Genomic DNA, 17812 nt, shown 5'->3' with positions numbered 1-17812 from the left:
GTGTGCTTTTTGTTGTTGTTGTTGGTAGCAGTTTGACTATGATGTGTCTTGGTGTGGCTTTCTTTGTATCTATCCTGCTTAGGGTTTACAGAATTTATGGAAATCTATCAATTACGTCTTTCATCGGGTTTGGAATCTTGGGAATTATTTTTTCAAATATTGTTTTTGTCCCGTTGTGTCTTTACTCTCACTCTAGGGTTATAGTTATAGGTGTGTTAGACCTTTTGCATGTGTCCTGCATGTCTTTAATATAACCTTTTGAGGTAAAATTTTCTGTTTGGATGATATGAATAATTTTTGAACTGACTCAAATGCACTAATTCTGTAAGCTATAATTACTAGACAGAAGAGGAAAAAAAACAAAAACGGAAGATAGATTGAAATTTTAACCTAGCTATAGGTATGGAATAGAAAATATTACCAATACCTATCAATTAGTAATCAAAACAAAAACCAAATAATTAGCTATTTGTATATTTGATATTAAAAAAAAAAGCTTTTACATATGCTATTCTCTATTGCTGCATCATTATTCTAATTCCCTTTCCTCTCATCAAATCCCAGTAGAAGAACTCATCAGGTATTATTAAAATAGGGGTACTTGTATCCCCCTGGAACCTCCTGATCATTACAGTATTACCAATAGTGGCACACAAGATATTCATGCTCCAATTTCCCCATGAAAAGGATGGTTTAAAAATTGACCTTCTCCAGGGGAACCACTAGAGGATTTACCACTGGATTGTTTTTCTCTCGTTTCTCTGTCATTTCTAGTCTCTCCCTAAAAATAGTTGGGTAACTATTAGCTCTTCTCACAGTAAGTACATTTCTACTTGATATACATATTTAATATATTTTAAGTGGGGATTATTTCTTTTAATTATTATTTTTTTTTTAAATTTTATTTATTTGACAGAGAGAGACACAGCAAGAGAGGGAACACAAGCAGTGGGAGAGGGAGAGGATAGAAACAGGCTTCCCCCCCGGGCTGGGAGCCCGATGCAGAGCTCGATCCCAGGACCCTGGGATCATGACCTCAGCCAAAGGCAGACGCTTAACTGACTGAGCCACCCAGGCACCCCTCTTTTAATTATTTTTAACTGAAGTTTGAAAATTGAGTTGGTTTGTTGTTACCTATTGATATCTTACACAGAGTACATCTGTTTGAAAGAGAAAAGGCAGAACGAAAAGCAGGCCTTTTGGAGAAAAGGTTAGCAGGTACTGATGGATTCATCCCTTACATGAATACAAAAGGACAAGAAGATTCCTTGGTTAGTTTCATGATGAAGGTGAGAATAAATTTTGATTGACTTTTAAAGAAACAGGATTTTTATTACTCTGTGTTATACCAAGAGATAACTGGCAAATATTGAGTAGCTTTTTGATCTGCTTCTTATGGAGGATCAGAGAAAGCTGTGCTATGTGGTTGACTGAAAGCCTTTCTGAATACAAAGAAAAGGCAGAGGGTAGATCTAAGGTCTCTGATATTGTAGAACAGAACCGAGGTGAGAGAGAACTGGAAGGAGTGGTAGTTAGAGAATGAAGTGTTGGAGTTTTACATTTTGGGTGTGGGTTATTTCCTGCTGCTGACATCTGGGTTTTGGGCTCTAAATGTAAGGGTTGAAGAGAGGTGTAGGCAAAAGTCATTGAAACCAAGGCACAGGAATCACGAAGCTAAATTGGTGGAGCATCTATATTGAAATCTAGAATTATGGAATGAGTTGGGTTTGGAAGGAAGAGACAAGCCTGGTCCTTAGTAGTCGCAATTCACAGGATAAGTAGAGGTTTTATAGAAGAATGTTGGAGGATGGGATCTACTCTATTGTTAAGGAAGTGGTGAAAATTTATTTATTTATTAAAATTTATTTATTTATTTATAAATTTAATTTATTTTGAAATCCTTAGACTTTAAGTTTATTATATAACTTGAATATAAGACAAGGTCCATTCTAATCCAATTAATGTGATCTGACATTTTTTAAAAATTCCATTTAAAAAAGATTCAGCAACTACTTTTAAAGTAGTTTAAAGTAATTCCAGTTTTTAATTGCCCCTCTCAAGTAATTCACAGGAACACTTCCCATTTTTTTCACTTCTCTCGTTAATCTGTCACATTCTAAAAAAACTCTCCCAAACTAATATCCCTGCAACTCTGACCGTTACTCCCATTGCCCTTTTAATCTGCCTCTTCTAGCGTTTTAGTGATGCAAACCTATCATTACTTCAAAAATTCTAGCTCTCTTTCTATTTCTCAGTTTCACATGACAAAAAGCCCAGAAACAGAACCTATTTACTTAGCTTCCAGAGTTGAAGGTGTCAAGAAAGTGGAAAGAAGTCTAGAATTTATAAAGGTAGAATAATCCCATGGGAGATTGGGAAAGAAATACAAGTATCATCTCCCTTCCTCCCCCCTCCTCCAAGGCTATTTACAATGGAAGCAGGATGATTACAGGAGCACAAGGGAAAAGTTGGGGGAAAGAAGCAGAACTTATTTTGTTTATACTTTTACATCATCAAAGTGGTTATTACTAAATGATGTTCTATAACAATAATGAAGTCTTTATGGAAATATCCATTTCCCTCCCAACTTTTCACTTAACTGTCTTAACATTCATTGATAATCGTTGCCTGAATCTGTTATTTTATTAGAAGCAAAATGATGATTTTAAAATTTCTGTCATTCTTTCTATATTTATTAGCTCAAAATAGTCTTTAAAGAGTATAACTTCATTAACTGAGGCTGTTTGGTCAGCTGTGTCTCCAAGCTCAATTTCCTATGTTCTCAAACCAGTTTCTCCATATGATTATTCTGATACCTCTTGATGTTCTAGTTTGCTCTTTTGCCCTTGTCTCTCTTATGACTCCATAACACTTTATTTCTTCTGAGGGCCTTGCTCCTCAAATTTTGTATTGTGACTATATATCAAAAAAGGAAGTAAATTTTTATTTCAAAAAAGGAATTAAAATCATATTAAATTCCAATTGGGAAGTTTAACATGTGTGTTGGCATATTTAGGATAAAGGTGAAGATATCCTGACCAAGAACTCTGAAAGAGACATTTTTCATTCTGAAGGACCAGAAGATGGGCAGAAAATTTGGGATAAGTGTCAAGAAGATTCAATCCATAAGGAAAAACAAAAATATGAGTTGGACAGACCTCCACATTCATTCAGCTGGGAAACCAAAACTGCAAGATCCCACTACCAGAAATTCCTCAGTCAGTTGGCTACTCTTCTGAGCAACAATGTTGTCCCCATACCAGCTACCGAGGAGGCTGTGAAAGAGAGGATTCAGGAAATTGGGGCAAAAGAACAATCTTGGAAGTCTGTAAGTGTATTGACAGACAAGTCATTCTTTCAAATTTGTTACTTTTAATGTGTCAATTTTGATATTAACTGATTTAGTAAATTCTGTGGCTCTGAATTTTAACTTTGATTTTATTTTTACTACTACAGTGATAAAAGGAAAAAAAGATGTCCATTATTAAAGCAGAGGTAGTGTAGTATATTTATTAAGGGTATGAATCCCAGCTCAGCCATTACCAGCTGTGTGCTCTTGGACAGATTGCTTATTCTTTCTGGGCCTCAGTTTCATTTATAAAATTTGGTGGGATGGGGTGGGGCTGGGGGCTGCAAGGGCATAGCTCTTATCTCACAGAGTGGTAAAGGTTAAATGGATTAATACATGATAAATGCTTAGTACAGCTCAGTGTAAGCTCAGTGAATCCTGGCTTAAAAATAGTGGTATGGTGGTATGGTGAAGATAAAGTGTCCATCATGCCTAAATAAAGGTCAGACCAGCCAGTGCAGTAAATCCATTTTCAGATCATTCTTTGAATGTATTGGCCAACTCTATGAAAAAACTGAACGAGCAAGTTTCAGTGGCTCTATCTCCTTGTCATGTCCACATCAATTGAGTACCATCTCATGCCCCTTCACTTAAAATTCAAATGAAGATAGGTATTGCTTATGTTAAATGTGTTTGAAAAATCTGCTGCCCTGCTTATTGTAGAGTTCCAATTTTTTCTTTCATGTTTTGCTTAAAATTCATTATACAGTTTTATTTCTCAGAGCTCACTAAAATGTCTCATTTTATATATCAGACCTCTCCATTTCTTTTTCTAAAACCAGCTGATATATGTTGTATCTTAAATCTTCCCTACTCACCTAGTTAGTAACGTAACATTATTACAGTGTCGGTGTCGGTAGAACTCACACATAGTTTTTTTTTTTTAAGATTTAATTTATTTATTTGACAGAGAGAGATCACAAGTAGGCAGAGAGGCAGGCAGAGAGAGAAGGGGAAGCAGGCTCCCCACTGAGCAGAGAGCCCAATACGGGGCTCTGATCCCAGGACCCTGGGATCATGACCTGAGCCGGAGGCAGAGGCTTAACCCACTGAGCCACCCAGGCGCCCTTGCACATAGTTTTGAAATGAAATAGAGATTGTGGGCCCTCAGGAGTCTTAGCTCTCCTTCTCCCCACAGAGGACCGAAGGCCTGCAGCAGGAAGTTCTGACGCTCACTCAGCGCCTGGAGCAGCTGCAGCGTCACTCTGAAGAAGCCGCTGGAAAATCATCCCAAATGCAAGACAGGTGTAGGGAACAAAAAAGACCTTGGAAACATCTGGAGGGAAAAACTGTTGTTAATGACTTTTTTCAAGAGAGTTTAGCCTTGGACAGGAATAAAGTAAGACTTTCCTGGATAAGGCATTTCTCTGACAATGAAAATGATCAGATTTCATTATATTATCTAATGTTGATTTGATATTAGATACTATTAATGCTGTTAGTGCTATTTATACTTAATATGGGAAAAGAGAGGAAAATTTGCTACAAATATTTAAACCTTCTGCTTTTATAAAAAAGCCTCTCTTTGTTCCATATCTCTTATTCTCTAATACACACATATTTTATATTCATTTGGAGAGGAGGAGTTAGTGTATTTCTTAATGTACTTTAAAAAGGGGATTGGAAGCAAAGGAGCTCCAAGAAATGATTGTACAAGTAGAACGTAAGGGACTGTGTCAGCAAGATACGAGGAGTATCAGGGAGGGACCGGCGGATGCTATTCCTCAGTAATTACTACGTAGACCAGTACCTTCTCTACTCTCCACTTCTCCGTGTCTGTAAGGAAGACATGAAAGCATCAGTTCTATGATTATTCATTTCCCTGCAAACATTTTAAAACGCTATTTTAGATTTTAAGAATATTCAGTTAACACACGCTTTCTATAACTCTTGAAACCAAGTTAAACGGTTTGAGGAAAGAATAATTTTCCTCAACTTTCTTTCTGCCTATTTTCCCTCAGTAACCAATAGCGTATATATCTTCTACAACTATTGCCATGGTTATGGGAATATACAAGTACATATATGTGGGTGGTGGTATTTTTATAAAACTGGGACTATGATAGTCAAATATTCTTCTTCCATAGTGAAAAGTTAAGTACCTCATGGTTTTCTCTTAGGTGAAAAGATAAAGGTTTAGGGACGCCTGGGTGGCTCAGTTGGTTAAGCGGCTGCCTTCGGCTCAGGTCATGATCCCAGCGTCCTGGGATCGAGTCCCACATCGGGCTCCTTGCTCGGCAGGGAGCCTGCTTCTCCCTCTGCCTGTGCTTGCTCTCTCTCTCTCTCTCTCTAACAAATAAATAAATTTAAAAAAAAAAAAAAAAAGAAAAGAAAAGATAAAGGTTTAGCTCATTCCTTTAACAATTTTTTTTTTTTAGATTTTATTCATTTATTTCACAGAGATCACAAGTAGGCAGAGAGGCAGGCAGCGAGAGGGAGAAGTAGGCTCCCTGCTGAGCAGAAAGCCCGATGTAGGGCTTGATCCCAGGACCCTGAGATCATGACCTGAGCTGAAAGCAGAGGCTTAACCGACTGAGCCACCCAGGTGCCCTAACTCATTCCTTTAATAGCTGCAGAGTGGTCCACAGAGTGTATAGAACTTACTTATTTGATCAGTTCCCAATTGATGTACTATAAAATATTTCCACCTTTTATACCACTTTTTTTTTTTTTTTTTTTTTTTTTTTAAGTTAAAAGCTCTTTATTCAGTCTGGGAATGGAGCTGGCCCGACAGACTGAAGGAGGGGGCTGCCCGGGGCTGGGCCTTCAGCCTATGGGCGGCCCCTCAGAGCTGGCCAGGCGGGGCTGGTAGGCGCCAGAGGCCAGCAGCTGCAGGGTGAACTCAGTGATGATGGCCGTGAGCCCCCAGACACAGTGGGGCCCGTGCAGGAAGACAGGCAGTGTGTAGCTGAAATGGCCACGCCGGCAGAAGTGGGTATACCCTTGGTTCTGTGCCTGCAGCAGGTGGGCCAGGGGCAGGGCAAATACCTCATCCACCTCTTCCGGGTTGGGCCTGAGACTCTGGGGATCCAGTGGGCCCACGCCGGCAAGCACTGGCACCACGCTGGCCTTTTGCCTGTTGTGCACAGGCCGCAGGATGCCCCACACATGCTCCTCAGGCACAGAAAGGCCCAGCTCCTCATGGGTCTCCCTTAGGGCTGTGTGCACCATATCCTGGTCAGTGGGGTCACATTTGCCACCTGGGAAACTGACGTCACCCTTGCGGCTCCCGGACAGGCGGCTGGACCGCAGCGTGTAGAGCAACGCCGGGACCCCGCGCACCGAGCACAGCGGCACCAGCACCGCGGCCGCCGCGGGGCGAGCGCAGAGCCAGGCCGTGGCCCCTGCCAGCAGCCGCCTGCAGCGCCGCTCGCCCTCCGCCAACAGGCAGTCAGGCTGCATGTCCCGCGGGCCCAGCCGGGACAGGGAGGGCACCGGGCCTTGGGAGGGAAGGGGAAGGACAGCACTCGTCCTCCACCTCCCGGGGGAAGCTGGGCCGGGCCGTTTTTTACCACTTCTAATAATGGAGCAATAAATAGACTTATACATCTATCTTTCCACATTGGTGCTTTCTCCCCTATGAGACTGAGTTCTAAATGTGAAATTGTAGGATCACAGTGTATGAGTATTTTAAATTTCAGTAGCTACTGCCAAAATACTACTTCCAAAAGGCGGAAGGAATTCACTTTCCGAATAGAAATATAGGAATACCTCTTTCTTTTCATAGTCTAGCCAGCATTGGAGATGTCATTTTTTTTTTTAAGACTTCATTTATTTTAAAGAGACACAGCCAGAGAAGCAGGGGGAGTGGGAGAGGGAGGGCAGGGAGCCCAATGTGGGGCTTGATCCCAGGACCCTGGGATTATGACCTGAGCGAAGGCAGATGCTTAACTGACTGAGCCACCCATGCACCCTGAGATGTCATTCTTTTAGAGACACAGAGAGAGAGGGAGAGAGAGAGAGAGTTGAGTTAAAATAGTACAGTTTTAACATTTCCCTGATTATTAACTAGTAAGGTTGAGTGCCCTCCCCCTTTTTAAATGTTGGTTTCTTGGATTCCTTTGTACTCCTCACAGTTTGGAACCTCAGATGCAGAAGAATGAGTTAATCAAACTCTGTGGTTCCTAACACATTATCTTGGGCCATAGAAGGGCTTTCTCTTATTTATTATTATTTATTCCATTTAAGTCCATTTTCCCATTCCCTCTTCCAAAGATCAGTCTGGGGTACCTGGGTGGCTCAGGCAGTTAAGTGTCCAACTCTTGATCTCAGCTCAGGACTTGATCTCAGGGTTGTGAGTTCAAGCCCTGCACAGCATGGAGCCAACTTGAAATAAAAACAAAGGAGATCAATCTAATGTGTTTAAAGTGTATCTTTTTGTTTATACAGTTGACCCTTGAACAGTGTGGGGGTCAGTGTCACTAACACCCTCCCCATGTAGTCGAAAATCCCCATGTGTAAGTTTTGACTCCCCCAAACTTAATTACTAACAGCCTACTGTTGACCAGAAGCCTTGCTGATAACATAGTCAATTAACACATATTTTGTATGCCATATTTATATATACTGTATTCTTAAAGTAAGCTAGAGAAAAGAAAATGTTAAGAAAAATCATAAAATGCATTGACAGTACTGTACTCTATTTCTCAAAAAAATAAGTGGACTGGCATAGTTGACACCTATGTTGTTCATGGGTCAATAGTATGTTCTTTTAAATATAATTTTAATATATTATTAATTTATCATTAATATAATTATAATAACTCAGCATTGTATCTTTAAGATAGACTTAGTGAGGGGCGCCCGGGTGGCTCAGTGGGTTAAAGCCTCTATCTTCGGCTCAGGTCATGATCCCAGGGTCCTGGGATCGAGCCCCGAGTCAGGCCCCGATCCCAGGGTCCTGGGATCGAGCCCCGAGTCAGGCCCTCTGCTCGGCAGGGAGCCTGCTTCCCCCCCTCTCTCCCTGCCTCTCTGCCTACTTGTGATCTCTGTCTGTCAAATAAATAAATAAAATCTTTTTTTTTTTAAAAGATAGACTTAGTGATGCTATGTGTTCATCTAGTTCATTGCTTCTATTACATGGAGTTCTATGGAATGCATATCTGCCATGCTCTGTCTGTCCACTCCTTGGTGATGAATGCCTTGGTTACCTCTGTCTTTCTGCCACCACAAACACTGCTACCAGCATCTTTGTACAAGTTCCCCTATAGGCCTGTCAGAGAATCTTAGGGGTGTTTGCTCAAGACTGGAATTGGTGGCTCATTGGGTTAGGATTATACATACACTTAATTTGAATAAGTGATTAATTTGATTAAGCCAGTCAGCTCTCACAGAACGATAGTCCCACCAGCGATACATGAGGGTTCTTGAATCTCCACGTTTTTGTAATTTCTTAGCATTAACCAGCTTCCTGATTTTTTCCATTTCATTGGGTATAAAATGATTGCAAATTTAATATGCATTTCTCTCAATATTTTTTAAAAGATTTTATTTATTTATTTGACAGACAAAAATCACAAGTAGGCAGAGAGGCAGGCACAGAAAGAGGGGGAGGCAGGCTCCCTGCTGAGCAGAGAGCCCGATGCGGGGCTTGATCCCAGGACCCTGGAGCTGAAGGCAGAGGCTTTAACCCACTGAGCCACCCAGGCACCCCCATTTCTCTCAATATTAATGAGTTGGAGCATTTCCTTTCTGATTTTTAGTCTTTAGGCTTTTTAGTATTTGCCTGTTTGTTTCCTTTACCTGTTTTCCTATTTCGGTTCCAGCCTATTCTTGTTAATTTCCAAAACTGTGTGCATGTCTTCTTCACACTTTTCAGTCCCTTACACTCCATGGCAGGTCACCTCCCCATGTGGGCTCTTCTCTCACCCCAGTCAGGCTCTGAGTCCCTCTGCAGAGCACCCCTCCTCTGTGCCCATTTTTATTGCCCTGCTTGGGCCACATTCTGGAGCCTACTTTGTTCTGCCCACTTAATGGCTTTAGGACTGAATTGTCCAGAGAGGAAAAGAAAGGAAAGGAAGAATAAAAAGAGAATAAGAGTAACTGGTTTATGTTTAATTTTTCAAATATCCTGATAAATATACTTATTTAAATCATAATTTTCTGTCAAGAGGTACTTTAGCTTTGTTTCACAAATATTGACAAACTATTGGTCAAGTTCAGAGATTGAACAACATTTGTCCAGTATTTTCCTTATTTTTCATTTTAAATATAGTAATATATTTTTAAGTTTCCAGATGTATGAGATTTTAAAAATTTTGTATTTTATTACAACATTCTGGAAGTATATGATCCTTGAGAATTTACTGAGACTTCTTACATGGCTGAATACTGGGTTGATTTTGGTAGCTGTTCCATGTGTGTTTATAAGAATGTGTTCTCTGTTGGGTATAAAGTTCCATATATAGCTAGTGCTCAAGCATATTATTCATATGGTTCACATTGTCCGTATCTCTGGTTATTTTTATATCCTTGATTCTGGGAAAGGGATCCTAATTCTCTAAGGATAATGTTTTGTTCATCCATGCAACTTTGCTGTTCTATCATTTTATGCTTTAGAGATTACTGGAGCATGTGCACTCATGACGATCTTTGCTATCTTGTTGTTTTAGGCACTACTAAACAGTTTCTTTTTTGTGCTTTATAAAATATTGCCTTAAATTCTCCATTTTCAGAAATTATGGTTACAAATGCAATGCACTTTCAGTTCGTGTTTGCCTGATATATCTTTTTATCCTTTTATTTTTGTGCCTTTTTCCATCTTTGTAATTAAAGACAGTATATGGTTGTATTTTTAAAAATTAAATTAGGGGGTTATCCAATTGGTGAATTTAACATATTCATCTTTATTGCAATTATTATTATATTAGTATGTGATTGTCCTAACTTATTTCATAATTTCCATATATTTTACTTTTCTTTTGATGGGGGTGTCTTCTTTCTCAACAGAGGACAGAAATAGAGTAGGTTAATGATAACACTCTGTGAGTGTAATTATTCAATGCAAATTTTATACCTCTCAGAGTGGCAATTTGCACATGCAATTTACAATTTACTCTGTCAGCTTTGTAATATAATTCTTAACAAATTAAAAATATTCTTTTTGAATATCTATTTCAAAATGTATATTTAAAGTAGATTAATATGCCTTTTCCCTGCTATTACAGGTATCTGTAGTTTAAACATTTATGATATTAATGATTGGTAATTTTTTTAAAAGATTTTATTCATTTGACCGACAGAGATCACAAGCAGGCAGAGAGGCAGGCAGAGAGAGAGGAGGAAGCAGGCTCCCCACTGAGCAGAGAGCTCGATGTGGGGCTTGATCCCAGGACCTTGGGATCATGATGTGAGCCGAAGGCAGAGGCTTTAACCCACTGAGCCTCCCAGGTGCCCCGATTGGTAATTTTTGATAATTTGGCACATCTTCTTTTTCCCTATAGCAGATTTTATTTTATATACTGTAATAGGATTTTATACTTTTTGTCATATAAGTCCTATAAGTCCTTCCTATAAGTCTTTCTTGTAAAATTTATTCCTAGGTCTTTTATAGATTTTCTGTTCATTGTTAATAACATATTTTTCCCATTTCTATTTGAAATGGCTATTACTAATATAAACAAAAACATTTGATATGTTTTGTTGTTTTTTTAAAGCTTTATTTATCTTGCACATGTGTGCAAACTCGGGGAAGGGGCAGAGGGAGAGGGAGAGGGAGAAAGAGAATCTCAAGCCAACTCCCTGATGAGTGCAGAGCCCAGTGCAGGGCCCTGAAATCAAGATCTGAGCTGAAATCAAGAGTCTGAGGCTTAACCAACTGAGCCACCAGCTGCCCCACATTTGATATGTATATATTTTTATTAATTACCTACCATTTTACTGAATTCACTTATTAATTCAATAGTTTTCTTAACTAGGGTTTTTTTGAGTTTTCCAGACATGATTGCATATTATTGTTTTCTAGAAAATACTGTACTTCTGTTAGATTTTCAACTTATTGTCACTGAGGTATAAAATATTCTTTTAGAATTATTTTCATACTTTCTATATCTATGAATTCTGCCTATTTCTCCTTCCTAATGTTATGTGTTTTTACTTTCTCTCCTCCTTTTTAAAAAATATTTTATTTATTTGAGAGAGAGAGCACACACAGCAGGGGGCAGAGGGAGAGGGAGGACAGACTCCCTGTGAGCAGGGAGCCTGATGCTGGGATGGAGCCCCAGACCCTGAGATCATGACCTGAGCCAAAGGCAGATGCTTAACTGACTGAGCCACCCAGGTGCCCCCTTTTTCTTTTTCTTCTTTTACTTCTTCTTGCCCCCAAGCTTGCTTGGGGCATGTATTTTTTCCAAAGAACAAGTGGTTCTTTTTAAATATAAATTTTACTAGCTTTTGGGGCACCTGGGTAGCTCAGTGGGTTAAGCCTCTGCCTTCAGCTCAGGTCATGATCTCACAGTCCTGGGATCGAGCCCCACATTGGGCTCTCCACTCAGCGGAGAGCTGATTCCCCCTCTTTCTCTGCCTGCTGCTCTCTCTGCTTGTGATCTCTCTCTCTCTGTCAAATAAATAAATAAAATTTTTTAAAAAATTTTACTAGTTTTTGATCTATATATAATGAAAATACACAATATTTCAATGAAATTTGCATACCCTCTCTTTTTTTGATGGTAATAACTTCATAAAGTACAGATTACTAAAAAGAATATAATTAAAATCACCAATAATCCTACTACTATGAGATAACCAGTGTTAACTTACAGGCATAGTTTTTCTTAATCCTGCTTCTTCCATTTAGTTATATCACTAGTATTTTCTCTTAGTAAATATTTTTGTAACTTGACTTTTAGGGAGGGTATAATAAATCATATGTAATTTAATTATACTTTTTTGGACATTTGCATTGTTTCTATTTTCCATGTTATAAATAATGTAAATATCTTTGTGTAGGAATCTTTAAATATTTGTTTCCTTATAATACATTGCTAGAAAAGTTGATACAATCTATGTTACCATTGGGTGTTTATAAAATTGTTAGCACAAGCCATCAATTTTATTGTCATATTTTATTTTCCAGATTATTTTAATAATGCATATCAATGGTGAAAAAAATATTTTAAGTAAGCAAGTATTACTGTCCGCAGCTTATCAGCCTAGAGTAGATCTGGTATGCTAATGTGGAACACCACCTTAAAGCCCAACTTCTTTATTTCAATGCTGTTGACTTCTCCGAAGGAAAACTCTGGGACTAAGAATTTGTGGACAGATGAGCATGGCAAGATGTCCCGACAGCCAGAGAAAGATAATGAGCAACAAACATTATTGAATATTCAGCAGAATTTACAGATTGCTACAACTCAGAGACTAGAGGAGAAAATTCAGAAACTTCAGAAACAGCTCAGTGATTTGAAATTGTCAAATAAAAGTATGAAAATTCAACTAACAAGAGTAAATGTCCTTAAAGTAAGTAAAGTGAGGCTTTCAAAAATTCTCTTCAGCTTTGATCTGTTACTATTTTAGCTGCATGTTTCTTATGAATTTTTAAAAAAATTAACATTAAAATTATTTTATATGCATGCATGAGTGTATATAATATGAAAGCTTATTGGATAATAAAATTAGATGCATAGACATCCACCACTTATCTTAAAAACCAGGGTATTGTCAACCCCACCGAAACCCTCATCTATTCTTTTCCCTAGTTCTCAAAGTTAACTGGTATTCTAAATTTTAGAATTCTAGAGTCCTTGCTCTTTCCGTCTTATTTTGGTCTTTCTTATTGGGGTAATAGTTAAGTTTTATTCATTTTTGGAGGCTTCTCTTTGGATCTTCTCCATGTCAAGCTTCACTTGTAGTATTTCAAACATATGTTTTATGCCTTAAAACAAAGGTGTACTAAATACTTCCACAAGTGGGTTTTTTTTGGCATTTTACCAGCAATGTTTATCTTAACTGCAAAGCCAGTTATTTTCTCTATTTCTGATTTTGGTTAGCAGAGGCAGTACAACTTTTGAGGACATGAATACTCATTAAACTTCTTTAAATCCCTAGTGCCTAGTTTATAAAAGTGCTCAGTGACTCTTATTGAGGAGTATGATGATTGAGACATGTCTTCTTAATTCATAAACTGTGGAATTTTCTTTCTTTTCCATGTATCAGAGCCTTAAAAAAGAAGAAAAGAAGCATGGGTTATATCATGCATCTTGTCTTTTACTTAGAAGAGATCTAATTAGTCATATCCCTTTCCCCCAACCTTATACCCTCACAGGACAAAACAATCAAAAAGCTCAGGCAATCTTTAATGCAAATTGAAGCAATGAAAGGGAAAGCAGGTATGAAAACAGACAACTTGAAAACTACATTACACTCTGCCAAGCAAGAGGCAAGAGGGGACAAAGACAAGGTCCATCAGCTGTTAGACGCTGTCACTCCTGAGCCCTGCACAGCAAAGAGCACGCTTAATAAAGTACCAGGACAACAACAAGAGGTTTGTTTTGTTCATTATTATATTAAGAGTCTTTAAAGTGATTAACACCAATGTCACCTTAGACTCTATCTAATGCAGACAAAAAGGAGTTTGTTGGCTTATGGACTCAAAGGTGAGTTAAGGAACCAGACCTCAGCAAGAGCAGCACTGGGGCTGCAGGATTAGCACCTGGGACCTTCTAAAGCTTTTCTCACCATCTCTTCTTGGCATCTGTGTGTGTGTCAGCTTGCTTTATGTTTAGAGATTCTGGGACAGGGGAGAGAGTCCCCATAAAGTGTCTAAGAAAGCCCAGCTTAGGTCAAATGCTTATTCCTGGTGAATCCACAGTAGCAAGGGATGGCATAAATGATTATCTTCACTTAGGTTTGCATAGACATCCTCTGACCAATGGCGAGAGGAAAAAGATGTCCAAGAATGGAAGTTCAGGGAAATCAATGTGTCTGGGACTGAGTCACCTCCTAGGAAAAGAGGGTAGTGCTTCTAAATTTGCCTAGATTCTCACAACATTTATAAAGCAGGTGTTGTAAGAGAATTTTTAAAAAGATTTATTTATTTTAGAAAGAAAGAGAGAGAATGAATGGAAGGGACTGAGGCAGAGGCAGAGGAAGAGAGAACCTCAAGCAGACCCTGCTCTGAGCTTGGAGCCCTATTTGGGACTCGAGATCACATCCCTGAGATCAGGACCTGAGCTGAAACCAAGAGTCAGATGATTTAACGGACTATGCCACCCAGCTGCCCCTTAAAAGAATTTTTAAAAGGCTAACTGATAATTTGGGGCTACTGTGGAATTATATGCTACATCTCCTATTAGTAGCTTAAGAAACATGTAATTTAACCAATTACCTTAAAAGATTCTTAAAACATAAAATCATGATATTATTATTTTTGGGTTTTTTTCTCTTTTTAAATTTCTGCATATTTATATTCTTGTTTTTACTCTTCTCAATATCCTTTCTATATTTTCAGTCAGATCTCCTCTTCTTTGACTACACTGTAGTTCACTCGTTACTTCTGAGACGACTTTGTTTTATTCTTGCCTGAGTTCAACCACCACATCTCCCTCATCTATGAGGCATATTAGATATCATTTTTTGGTCCATTTGTATTCTGAATTACAACATTTCTCATTCAAAATAGAGGCCTCCTCTCCCTGTCCCATGTCTGCAAATCCTTGTTGGAAATTTTTTTTAAAAAGATTTTATTCATTTATTTAGTTGTGAGATAGAGACAGTGTGCACATGCGGGTGGGGTAGTAGGAGCAGAAGGAGAGGGACAAGCAGACTCCATGCTGAGCACAGACCCCGTGGAGGGGCGCAATCCCATGACCCCATGACCTGAGCCAGAAATCAAAATCAGATATTTAACCAACTGAGTCACCCAGGCACCCCTGAAATTTAATCCATATCAGGTATTGTGTCAAACATGTCTCTTTTGCTCTGTGGCAGTTTTTTGGGGGGAAGTATTTTCATCACCTGACTAGTTTGGATGATGCTATTTTCTATTTAAAGAAATTTGGACGGATATTATTTGCCTTTTATCTATTCATGTTAAAATCCTTTTAATTGGGGTGCCTGGGTGGCTTAGTTGGTTGATTGTCTGCCTTTGACTTGGGTCATGATCGTGGAGTCCTGGAACTGAGTCCTGGGATCCAGCCCTGTATGGTCTCCCTGCTCAGTGGGGAGTCTGCTTCTCACTCTCCCTCCTCCTGCTCCCTCTTTCCCTCAAATAATTAAGTAAAATCAATAAAAATAAAATAAAGTACTTTCAATTGCCCTGACTTCTCAATTTCAGGTGTTTCACTTTAGGGTAGTTACAGGGCAGGGTTTACTTGCTTGTGTTTTTTTTTTTTTAAACTCAATACTACCCTCTTGTGTTGCCACAGTGAGTGCAGTTCTACAGTCTTCCGTCAAGCCCTATATATATATATTTATTTATTTATTTTTCCCGTCAAGCCTTTTATGTTGGGGTGAGAAGTTATATGATGCCTGCTTCTGCAGTACTCTTGTTTATAGAAGTCCCTGACTTCCCACTGTTTGCTTTTTTCTTTTCCTTTATTTCCTATCTTCTAAGGAACATCTCACCAAGTATCTCCCTCTTCCCTCAGAAACCTTGTCCTTCAGAACTGCCACTTTTGGGAGTGCCTGCGTGGCTCAGTTGGTTAAGTGTCGGACTCTTGGTCTCCGCTCCAGTCATGATCTCATGGTCATGGGCTGGAGCCCCACTCCGGGCTCTGTGCTGGGTGTGGAGCTGGCTTCAGACTCCCTCTCCCTCTGCTCCTTCACCCAGCTCATTTGTGGGCATGAGCTCTCTCCCTAAAAATAAAAAAATAAAATCTTTAAAAAAAGAAAAAGGCTGCCATTTTTGGTCTCATGTGCTTCTAAGCCCTTTTCTTTTCCTTCCCACTTGCCAGTTTTCTGACCCACCAGGTCTTAGACTTCTCAATATTTCCCCATTTCTGCGTGGTCCTATGTCCAGGACACCACTGGAAACCAGTTGCATCCTCCAGTGTGGGCTCAGGGAGCTGCCTCTGCTGGTTTAGGATATTTATTTCCCCACTTATACACAACTGAATTCCGTGATATTCTCTATTTATGCTTTAGATATGATTTGTAGGTGGTTATAACTGCTTTCCTTGGACGATCACTATGGTTTTTGGAGGAGGAGTGGAGAGATATGCTTAGCGGACTACTATGACCATATAGCAAATCCAAAGTCCAAAAAGGAATTTCCTTAGGGATGAAAAACAAGCAGCAGTAAAATTAAGTTTAGTCTATAAAGTGTAAAAATAAAATCTTAAAATGAAAAGGACATTTTAAATAAAGAGTTCTTGTAATATTTCTAGCTTAAAATATAATTTGAATGTAGAATGTTACATTTCATAAAGAAATATTTAATAAGACTACATTTCTGATACCAATTTCATTGTACACAATAAGAAGGTGGCCAAAATTAATGATATATCTCATGGTTTTGGTGGTTTTTTGTAGCTTTCTGATTTTCGAGAAACTATTATGAAGATGTTGGGATTTAACATGAGAACAGCTGACAAGGAAATCATCAATCACCTAAGGCTTATTATACAAGATTATGAAGCATCTAACAAATCAAAGATTGCTTCTGATTGTGAGACTGGACAGGATAATGAATAAAAAATTCTTTCTTCATTGCTGCCAACAAGAGCACAGAAGATATAGATATCTCCTCCAGCATCTTGAATTAGCTACATAATGAATAAAATGCATTGAGAATTTTTCACTTGAAAAATTCTCTTCTTTGATATTTGGCAGTTAACTTTTGTCATTATCTTGTTCTATACGTTTATTTATGGTCTAGTCTACGTTATTATTAACTATATATATATTTTTAAAGATTTTATTTATTTTTTTGTCAGAGAGAGAGAGAGAGAGAGAGAGCGAGCACAGGCAGACAGAGTGGCAGAGGGAGAAGCAGGCTCCCTGCGGAGCAAGGAGCCCGATGTGGGACTCGATCCCAGGACGCTGGGATCATGACCTGAGCCGAAGGCAGCTGCTTAACCAACTGAGCCACCCAGGCGTCCCTATTATTAACTATATTTTAAGCAGGATATTAACCAGAACTTGTGTTCTCAGTGGAAATATTTATATTTATAGTTACCAGACTATTTCTAAAATGAAAAGTCCAGAATAATTATTTTAAAGTCAGCTGATTGGTAACCTTAATTCCCTTTTGCCATGTAGCCTAAAATACAGATTCCAGGGATCAGGACATAGACCTTTTTGGGGAGCCATCATTCTGCTGACCATAGCTCACATCTACCCAAATTGAATACACATATATACCTACCTAATAGAAATGTGTATATAGGGGATGCCTGAATGGCCATGTCTGTTAAGCCTCTGACTCTTGATTTTGGCTCAGGTCATGATCTCAGGGTCATGGGATTGAACCCCATGTTGGGCTCTGCAGTGAGCCAGAGTCTCCTTCCCTCCCTCTGCCCCTCC

At 38.9% G+C, this 17812-nt stretch overlaps 2 protein-coding genes across 2 annotated transcripts in view; one reads left to right on the top strand and one right to left on the bottom strand.

Moving 5' to 3' along the window:
• Nucleotides 1–17119, top strand: part of LOC308346075 (coiled-coil domain-containing protein 170-like) — a 50423-nt gene extending 33304 nt beyond the window's left edge. The window contains exons 5-10 of the mRNA XM_080808678.1: nt 1154–1289; nt 3017–3328; nt 4488–4688; nt 12581–12808; nt 13614–13832; nt 16820–17119. Coding sequence (XP_080664804.1) covers nt 1154–1289; nt 3017–3328; nt 4488–4688; nt 12581–12808; nt 13614–13832; nt 16820–16981 — 1258 coding nt within the window. The 3' untranslated portion in view covers nt 16982–17119. The remainder of the gene's footprint in view (nt 1–1153; nt 1290–3016; nt 3329–4487; nt 4689–12580; nt 12809–13613; nt 13833–16819) is intronic.
• LOC308346076 (mitochondrial coenzyme A diphosphatase NUDT8-like) lies at nt 6116–6751 on the bottom strand (the record flags this gene model as incomplete). The annotated part of the gene is made up of 1 exon (XM_080808679.1): nt 6116–6751. One exon carries the CDS (start codon nt 6749–6751, stop codon nt 6116–6118), a length of 636 nt encoding a protein of 211 aa, XP_080664805.1.
• Nucleotides 17120–17812: the final 693 nt, after the last annotated feature.

This window comes from Martes martes, assembly GCF_963455335.1.
Source record: "Martes martes genome assembly, chromosome: 7".
Taxonomy (NCBI): domain Eukaryota; kingdom Metazoa; phylum Chordata; class Mammalia; order Carnivora; family Mustelidae; genus Martes; species Martes martes.
The sequence above is the reverse complement of the archived record's forward strand: the minus strand, read 5'-3'. Positions and strand labels throughout refer to the sequence as shown.